Source organism: Phalaenopsis equestris, unplaced genomic scaffold, assembly GCF_001263595.1.
Source record: "Phalaenopsis equestris unplaced genomic scaffold, ASM126359v1 Scaffold000210, whole genome shotgun sequence".
NCBI lineage: Eukaryota > Viridiplantae > Streptophyta > Magnoliopsida > Asparagales > Orchidaceae > Phalaenopsis > Phalaenopsis equestris.
In genome coordinates, this window is record NW_018164652.1 from 678,555 (window position 1) to 688,831 (window position 10,277).

General features: G+C 31.8%; 1 protein-coding gene across 1 annotated transcript in view; it reads left to right on the forward strand.

The window, feature by feature from the left end:
• Window positions 1–10,277, forward strand: part of LOC110023097 (3-hydroxyisobutyryl-CoA hydrolase-like protein 3, mitochondrial) — a 32,156-nt gene that overhangs the window by 18,473 nt on the left and 3,406 nt on the right. The window contains exon 6 of the mRNA XM_020722324.1: window positions 5,156–5,285. Within this exon, the coding sequence (XP_020577983.1) occupies window positions 5,156–5,285 (130 nt within the window). The remainder of the gene's footprint in view (window positions 1–5,155; window positions 5,286–10,277) is intronic.

Below are 10,277 nucleotides of genomic sequence, written 5' to 3' on the forward strand. Positions count from 1 at the left end.
GGTTTGAGATTTATGGCATCACATAGTTCTAGAGGGGAGAAGGCATTTAGAGAAGAGAGGTTGATATCTAGCTCTTTTATAGTATTTACATGTCTAGCTCTTTGTTGTCTTGAACATATGCATGGAATGCTTCGCCACTTCTAAAAAGGTTAGTGATAGTGGCATTTTCTGTTAAATATTAAAGATATGTGTGTTATGGATTTAAATATGAATGTTTAGTTTTTTGTTTTGCAAATACCTGAGAATTGTGTGGTATGTATGTAAATGCCACATAAATTTTATGTTGCGCTCATCTCAGAACAATTTTAAGCAAATTTCGGTGAGATGTTTTTACCCAAAATTTCCCCTTTTTATCATCTTTCGGTATGTTGTGACATAAGATGGATCAAAAGCCATTAGCTTTTAGTTGTTGGTTGTTGGCTAATACCTGTCGGATCACTTGCTTATTGGCTGTTGGCTCAACTTGCCAGTTTCATGGGGGTACAAAAGTCATTTTTTAAATAAATTTTGTAGCCTATTGGTACTGCAAGTATGTCTTTTCCCTAATTCTCTTTGTACAACTTCCTTTTGCTGGGCTTCTTCCACAGTTCCTCTTGCAGGGGTAATCAATTTTGTAGCTTGCTGTACTTCTTCCACATTTATTGGAACTTGTAGCTTTAATTAAATATTTCATTTGTAACTTGTTATTAATACTTTGAAATAATATAGTTGAAGAAATAATTTTTTTGTTATAGAGGGATGTTATTTATGTTGTTGGTAATTTGAGAATTAATTTTGGTAATTTAAGAATTAATTATTAAATTGTTGTTTATTTAACAATTCAAACAATACAAATAAATTTGAAAAATTTCGAGCAATTCGAATAATTTAAACATTTAGAACAATTCGAATTAATTTCGAACAAATCGAACGGAACACGAACAGTACCTTGATGAACAATTTCGAACACGAGCCTATTTCATACACACTAAATTTCAAATGAATTGGACACTAACATGAGCTTTATTCGTTTGTGTTCGATTTGTTTACACCCCTAATTGCAGGTTACTGCCATATTATAAAAAATTAATTTCAGTTTAAGTGGTACTTTCGTATCACACAATAGGTCCGATGTATTCCTCCACTTCAACCAACAAACTTGAATTTTAATAATAACATCCGCATCTATGCACCATCAATTTGAACAATAGACATGAGATATCTAAGACGTTCACACCTTTTAATGATTTGATCACCTATAGTTACAACCGTGCCACTAGAGCTACTACTACTAAAAGTACATTTAGAGCTACTACTACTAAAAGTACATTTTTTTTTTAAATTTTAGTTCTACTCAAACGAAGGCCTTTTAGACTACAATGTATACCTCCATAATTCATTTTTTTTCTTGAACTCTTTCTCTATTCTTATTCTTGAATAGTGCATATTGCATTAATAAAAGTCAAAATACAAACAAAGCCAAACGGTGTCACTTAGGCATTTACAAAATGGACCCTTTCCTCTTGTACAAAAACAAAAAGAGGGTCAAAGGCATCAATATGAGTCAAAATAAAGTTGCTACCTATAGCCATCTTGGCGCAAGTATGAGCAACTCTATTAATGCTCTTGAAGGTGTTGAAAATTGACCTGTTTGAACCTGAACAAAAAGATCAATATTTGGATTGTCATGAGGAGAGCAACACCACAACCTTTTATCCATAGAGTTTCAGAAGTAGGAGATGACATTTGAGTTATCAGCTTCAATAATAATACCTTTGCCTTCAATCATCCAATCCTCAATGCTTTCTGAAAGAGCCGAAGTCACAAATTTTTCCACCTGAGCACTGTCCCAATGAAAAAGCCGAACTCCCTTAGCAAGAAGGATATCATCAGCGACAAACATACTCCAAGTTACATTCTCCTTTAAATGTCCAGTAAGAGCATCTATAACTAAAGCAAAAAAGATATGGGCTTAAAGCCAATCGCTAATGTAATCCAAATAAAATAGGAAAATACTTGGTCAATCCTCCTGTTCAAACAGAAGTAATAGCTCTATTATAAATATCTTTAATGACTTGAATAAAAGTCATATGAACAACTCTCCAAATAACTTCTCTTGGAACTTTATTGTAAGCTTTTTCTAAATAAAAAAAATCATATGTAGATTCTCCTTATTCTCTCTGTACTTCTTCATCAAACTTCTTGATAATTGTATAGCTTCCATAGTAGACCTTCTCGAGATAAATCCAAATTGATTATGTGAAATATTTGTATCACGTCTTAACCTATGTTCAATTTCCCTCTCCCATAATTTTAAGGCATGACACATCAACTTAATTTCTCTATAATTTGCACACTCTTGTGCATCCTCTTTTCTTAAAAATGGGGGCCAAAATACTCTTCCTCCACTCCTCAGACATCTCTTTAGTTTTTAAAATAATATTAAAAATTTTAGTAGATCAAGAAACTCTCAAATCTCTTAGATATTTCCACACTTCAATTGAGACATCATCATGTTCTACTAATTTTCGAACCTTGGTTCTTTTTAAAGTCTTATCAACTTTTTTTTTATTAATACGATGGTAAAAATAAAATATATTATTATTATTAATGATATTAAGATCACTAAAGTCAATCGTATTTTCAGAAACTTCTTTGAAAAATTTATTAAAATAATTTACCCACCAATGTTGAATTTCTTATAAGAAAAAACTTTTTCATTTTCATCTTTAATATACTTTTATTTTCTTTTCTTATTATTTGGCTAATTTATACATATATTTTTCACTCTTCTTAATATCTAATCTATTATAAAGATCATGAAAAACAGAATTTTTAGTATCACAAATTATTCTATTAGACTCCCTATGGGCCACCTTATATTTTTCTCTATTTTCCAAGCTTTTACATTTAAACTAATTTTTATAACACTTCTTATTTTTTATGTTTTCATGGACATTATTATTCCACCGCTAACTATTTTTATTTATAAAAATTTTTCCTTTTGATTTTTCTAGTAAATCTTTTGTCGCTTCTTTAATAGTATTTTTTAATTTAACCCACATAGAATTTGCCTTTTCATGAATGTCCCAAATCTTGAAATCTTGATTTAACTCATAAACATAATTTTTTTTTCCGTCTTTATGTGTCCCATTCTAATTCTATGACAATGATTTCCTAGTATTCTTTATCTTACAATTCTTCATCTTAAAATCCAAAATTAATAATCGATGATGAGTACTTAAATTTTCGCTTGTAATGACCTTACAATCTTTGTATTCTCGACGATCTCTTCTTCTCATAAGAAAGTAATCAATTTGTGCTTTATTAGATTCATTTTTATTAGTAATAATATGCTCATTTCTTTTCTTAAATAAAGTATTAATAATAACAATATCATACGTCAAGTCAAAATCTAATATGGTTCTACCTTCTTCATTAATCACTCCAAAACCATAGCCGCCATGAATATTTCTAAAATATTTTACCACGCTACCAACATGTCCATTTAAATATCATCCAATAAAAATTCTTTCTTCAAGAGGCGGCATCTGTATTATTTCTTTCAGGTCCTTTTAGAAATTAAACCTACACCATTTCTTGTACGACTCTTACCTAAATATCAAAGTATAAAATCCAAGCTATCAATCTTCTTTGTTTTTTGTCCAACCCACTTAGTTTCTTGAATACATAAGATATTTATCTTCTTATAAACCATAATATCAACTAATTCCATTAATTTACCGGTGAGAATACCTATATTCTAAGTAACCATGTTAAGTTTGTCAGAAATGATAATGTGAAATAATATATGTATATATGTATATATATATATATATATATATACATCATCATCATAATAATAATCATCATCATGATCATAATCATGATCATGATCATAATCATGATCATAATCATAATCATAATAATAATCATGATCATAATCATAATCATAATAATCATAATAATCATAATCATAATAATAATCATAATAATCATAATCATAATCATCATCATCATCATCATCATCATCATCATCATCATCATCATAATAATCATGTCATAATAATAATCATTATCATAATCATCATATCATAATAATAATCATAATAATCATATCATAATAATAAGCATTATCATAATCATAATCATAATCATTATCATAATCATAATCATAATCATAATGATTACGATAACGATAATGATAATGATAATGATATACATATGTAATAGAAATTAAGTGTGATTACATAAAGCAGATTTAAAACTTAAATAGGATGGCGAGCTGGCATATATGGAAGTACGCATAAAGCAGATTTAAAACCTAAATAGGATGGCGAGCTGGCATATATGGAAGTACGAAGCACAAGGATTCATGGAGTATTAGATCATATTTTCTTAACTGTAATTAATACTCATTCTAGAGTCGATAGTCAACTCTAGCATAAATACCTTCTTAATTTAAGATAATGAGAGCAAACATCTGCATTCTCTTATTTTCTACACTAACTAATTAACCATGTTAAGTTTGTCAGAAATGATAATGTGAATATATAATAATATTATGAAGGATAGAATGCAAATTATCATATTGGAGAGTGTGTGTTGGCATTCATCAGAGAGAAATTTATAGTAGATAGACTTGGGGGTTCTGTATTCAGGTATCTGTGTGCAAAAGATAGAAAAGTAGACAGGGTAAACATAGTTATGTGAAGAAGGATAGGAAAGAAAAAAAGGAAAATTTTAGGTAATATGACTAGAATTTGTGAAGAAGGTTTACTTGAACTATAGTCAACAAATAAATGCATGCATGTCTTCTTAGAAAATGGTTGAACCCCAAAAGGCATGATAAGGCTAATGATGATAATGATGCTAAGAACAAATAAAATGATTGCTATAGATGGGAATGGGTTTTACGGGATTTCCTGAAAATTTGTTTTTACTATTTGCGGTCACCTGTATCTGCTTGTAGCCTTACTATTAAACATCACTCTGTATGTTTATTCACAACAGAAATTTCTTGCTCCAAATTGTTGGGCTAGCTGGGATGATGATGATAATGATTATTAGCACCTTGCATGTTTGATATGTTGATGTTTCTATCTGATCATTTATTCCCTTGAGAATGTTTTGATGACTTTTATGAGATTCATGAGACGGAAAATCTGTTTTGTAGGTTACTACCTCGGAATGACAGGAGCAAGAATTTCTTCTGCTGCTGATGCACTATACGTAGGCCTTGGAACACACTTTGTCCCATCTGATAACTTAATTTCTCTCAAGCAGGCACTATTTGAACTAAATTTGTATGTCAATGCTTTTACTTCGTATTTGACCGCTCTTGATTCACCTAGATGGCTATGCTAATTTAATCATTTATTAGCTTCATGTCATATTTTTGCCAGGAAGGTCTACTATGGAAACTACACATTTATTGAGAGGTTTGATGGAGATGCACAGAGAGAATAAAGAGGATCTACATATAATTTTTATTGTTTTAGAAAAAGCCTTACAATAAGGTTCCAAGAGATGTACTTTGGAGAATTCTAGAAAAAAAAAAGTTTTGATATAACCATGACTTATATTCAAGACTTATATTCAAGTTATTAAAGATAATGTATACTTTAGCTGTTACTTGTGTTCGAACAGAAGGAGAATTGACCAAATATTCCCCTACTTCGGTTAGATTACATCAAGGATTGACTTTAAGCCCATATCTTTTTTTTTAGTTTTGGATGTTCTTGGACATTTACAGGAGGATGTACCCTGGTGTATGCTTTTCACTAATGGTATCCCACTAATGGCATCCTTCTTGTGGATAAGACTGGATAAAGAGCTTAGGAAAAACTTTAATCATGGAGGTTTACATTGGAGTCTAAAGGCCTTCATTTGAGTAGAACTAAAACCGAATACATGGAATGTAGTTTTATTAATAGTAGCTCTGGTGACAGAAATGAAATTATGGGGGATCAAAGTATTAAAAGGTGTGAACGCTTGAGTTATCTCGGATCTACTGTTCAAAGTGATGGTTATATAGATAGGGATATTATTAGTAGAATTTAAGTTGGTTGGTTGAAGTGGAGGAGACTGAAAGGAAAATTTTATAAGATGGTGGTGAGACCTACAATGCTCTATGGCGCAGAATGTTGGCTTTTAAAAGAGAAGCATAAAATTAAGTTAAGTGTTGTTGAGAAGATAATGCTTAAATGGATGAGTGGCTTTACACTTAGAGACAAAATGTGAAATGATTATATTCATGATAGGGTTGGTGTAGCTCCTGTGTTAGACAAAATTAGAGAAAGTCTTCTTAGATTGTTTGGTCATGATATGTCTTTGGATATACTTAATTTTTTCTTTATTTTACACATGTTTTTGAATGAATCTGCATTTTAATGAAAGATATTTTTATGTTTATGCTTTGGGTATAACAGGTAGGAGCATTGGAACGAATTTGGACTGAATCAGAGCAAAATGGAACCAAATGGAGCAAATGTGCTGATTGTGGTCTGGCGCCTAGGCGCCCACTTTTGGGCGCCAAGATGTTATAGTTGAACATCTTGGCGCCAGGTCTTGGGCTCCTAGATGCCCAAGCTTTTCGAGTAAACAGAGAGCCCGATGCCGCATACTGGGTGCCTAGGTGTTGTAGTTCAGACAGTTACTTTTTGCACGACTCTTGGAGTTATTTTATTGGTGCTGACAGTTCAGACGGGGAGTTTTGACAATCTTAGGAGTAGGGAAGAAGTTCCAAGTCCTAAAATTCTCCAAAGACAGTAGGTAGGAGTAGAAACTCTTGTCCTAGAGAGATTTGAGAGGGGAATTTGAGACAATCTGTAAGGAATTTACGACAACATATTGTGTAGCACTGTGGAAAACATCGTCTGGTAGAATTTACTTCACTTTTCAGAGAGGAAAAACTGACTATCTTTTGTATTCTTATTTGATTATTGTTGTAAACACATATTTAGTTAATTTGATTGGATTGAATGAAGTTTTTTTTGGTCTTTATCATGTGTAATGAGTAGATTTCTTATACTTTTCTCTTGTAAAAGATAGATTAGATTTATAGGGTTTTGAATGCTTTGAATTGATCTTTATTTTCATGTGATGAGTATATCTTTAGATTTAATTTACATGTTGTACTGGTCATATAACTTGTTAAAATTCGTTGTGACTCATTAGGACTCAAAAGAGCGGTGTCGAGATAACATAGAATATTCATATTGTGCGAATGACTATGAAAGATGAGTCATGAGACAATGCAACTTAGGGGCATATTGTGTAGAACTGTGGAAAACATTGTCTGGTAGAATTTACTTCTCTTTTCAGAGGGGAAAAACTGAGTATCTTTTGTATTCTTATTTGATCATTGTTGTAAACACATATTTGGTTAATTTGATTGGATTGAATGAAGTTTTTTTGGTCTTTATCATGTGTAATGAGTAGATTTCTTATACTTTTCTCTTGTAAAAGATAGATTAGATTTATAGGGTTTTGAATGCTTTGAATTGATCTTTATTTTCATGTGATGAGTATATCTTTAGATTTAATTTACATGTTGTACTGGTCATATAACTTGTTAAAATTCGTTGTATTCGTTGTGACTGACCCATTAGGACTCGAAAGAGCTGTGTCGAGATAACATAGAATGTTCATATTGTGCGAATGACTATGAAAGATAAGTCATGAGGCAATGCAACTTAGGGAGATGTGTATCGATATAATTTGAATTAGGAGTTTTACGGGTGACAAGTGGAAACAATTACCTAAATTTGAATCATATTCATTTATGCACTCAAAAGAGGGTAAATGAGTCTTATGCTTCTGTTGTCATTACCACATTACGATTTTTAGTATTAACACCTACAATCTACCGATGAAAATACGAAGAGAAGTACCTTATCAATCTTGAATTTCACCTTTTTAGTTGATCTAATAAAGTTTAACTTAGGATCTGTTGTCACCACCATATTACAATTCTTAGTATTAACAACTACAATCTACTTAGGAAATCCCAAGAGAAAAGTACCTTTATTAATCTTGAATTTCAGTTATATGCAAAGTTGTCGAAATGTGAATTTTTGCGAAGCATTGTATTCTTGGAGCATATTATCAGTGGCTAAGGAATCTCAGTGGATCCTCAGAAGGTTAAATCAATCGTAAAATGACCTACTCTAAATAAGTTATAGAGGTACGCAACTTGGTTTAGCTAGATATTACAGGAGGTTCGTAAAGGTTTTTCATGGATATCTATATCGTTGTCAAAGCTGATGAGGAAAGGCATCGAATTTGAGTGGATTGCAGAATGTGAGTACAGTTTTCAAGAGTTACAATATTTGACCACTGCTCCAGTGTTAGCTATTTTGTCAGGTATAAAAAGATTTCAAATTTACAGTGACACACCATTAAGAGGCTTGTTCTTTTGCAAAATATAGTTATGGAGAGTCATTGTAGCAACAACAATCTTCGCTTATATTTTGAAAGGATATATAAGCATATCTCATAGAATAATCTAATTTTTTCGAAACCTCAAATATCCTCTAAATAATACCATTTAAAGATGAGTGTCGTTTGTTCCTTTTTGTTCCGAACTACGTTATTACTGCTTTCAAAATCCGGAATGCAATATTTGTATCAATAAATGGCTTGAGATATCGTCTTTGTAATGGGTCAACATCAATCAAATAATGTTTTTCGTGGGTTGGAGCAAAAAAATTGCCCTAAACCACTAAAAGGCTTTATAGGAGCAATTTTAGGTATAGCTTTGGTTAGGAAAGCTAGCTACTAATTGAAAACTATAAAGCTTGCAGACGAACAAGATTAATGAAAGAAGGCATTGATGGTATTGTTTCTTTTAGAAAATATAATTTTTTTTATTTCTTTTCTGTGAAAAATATGTTGTGGTAGTATCTGGTATGGAATTGGTTTTACTCCACATGGCAACTGGCCTTGCGGGTAAAAGGCTACTTGATTGGGCCAAAAATACTTTTTCGGGACTCGTTACATTTACTTGCACTTTATGTTGAAGAACTAAAATTTGAACGACAATAATTGTGATACTGTCTTCATCGCACATTGTGCTCCCATACAACAACAACAACAATAAACATTTTTCCCACTGAGTGGAGCCGACTGTATGATTCCTTTTTTTCCATTGTGTTCTATTGAGTGTCATATTTTCATTTAATTTTAATAGATTAAGATCACTTTTTATACAATATGCTCAAGTTTTTTTAGGTTTGTCTTTGCCTTTTTTAACATAAGTAAAATCTAAAACATCTACTCTCCTAACCGGATCATTGGATGGTCGGCGTATAATGTGACCAAACCATCTAAGATGACTCTCTCTAATCTTGTCTGCCATTGGAGTTACACCAACCCTATCATAGATACATTCATTTTGCATTTGTTCTCTTTTCAAGCCACTCATCCACCCAAGCATTCTCATCTCAGCAACCCTTAACTTTGTTTTATGCTTCTATTTTAAAGGCCACCATTCTGGGTCATAGAGCATTACATGTCTCACCACAACAACAACAACAAGCTTTTATCCCACTAAGTGGGATCAACTACATAATTCATTTTTCTTCATTGTGTCCTATTGAGCGTCATATTTTCATTTAATTTTAATAAATTAAGATGGTTTTTTAATACAATATGTTGAAGTTTTTCTAGCTCTACCTCTGTTTTTCTTAACGTTAAGTTGAATCTAAAACATCTACTCTCCTAACCAGATCATTAGATAGTCGCTGTTTAATGTGACCAAACCATCTAAGACGCATCTTTCTAATTTTTTTTTCCGCCATTGGAGCACACCAATCTTATCTCTGATATAGTCATTTCACATCGTCTTTAAGTGTAAAGCCACTCGTCCACCTAAGCATTCTCATCTTAGTAACACTTAGTTTTATGCTTCTCTTTTAAAGGCCAACATTCTGTGTCATAGAGCTTTGTAGGTCTCACTACCATCTTATAAAATTTTCTTTTCAGTCTATGCGATATTTTTCTATCACACAATAAATCCGAAGCATTCCTCCACTTCAACCAACCAACTTGAATTCTAAGCGTTTGCATCTTTTAATAATTTGATCATCCATGGTTACAACTCTGTCACTAGAGCTACTACTACTAAAATTACATTCTATGTATTCAGTTTTATTTCCACTCAAATGAAGGCCTTTATACTTCAATGTAGACCTCCAAAATTCAAGTTTTTTTCAAGTTTTTTCTCTAGTCTTATCTACAAGAAGGACATCATCAGCAAAAAGCATACACCAAGGTACATCCTTCTGTAAATGTCT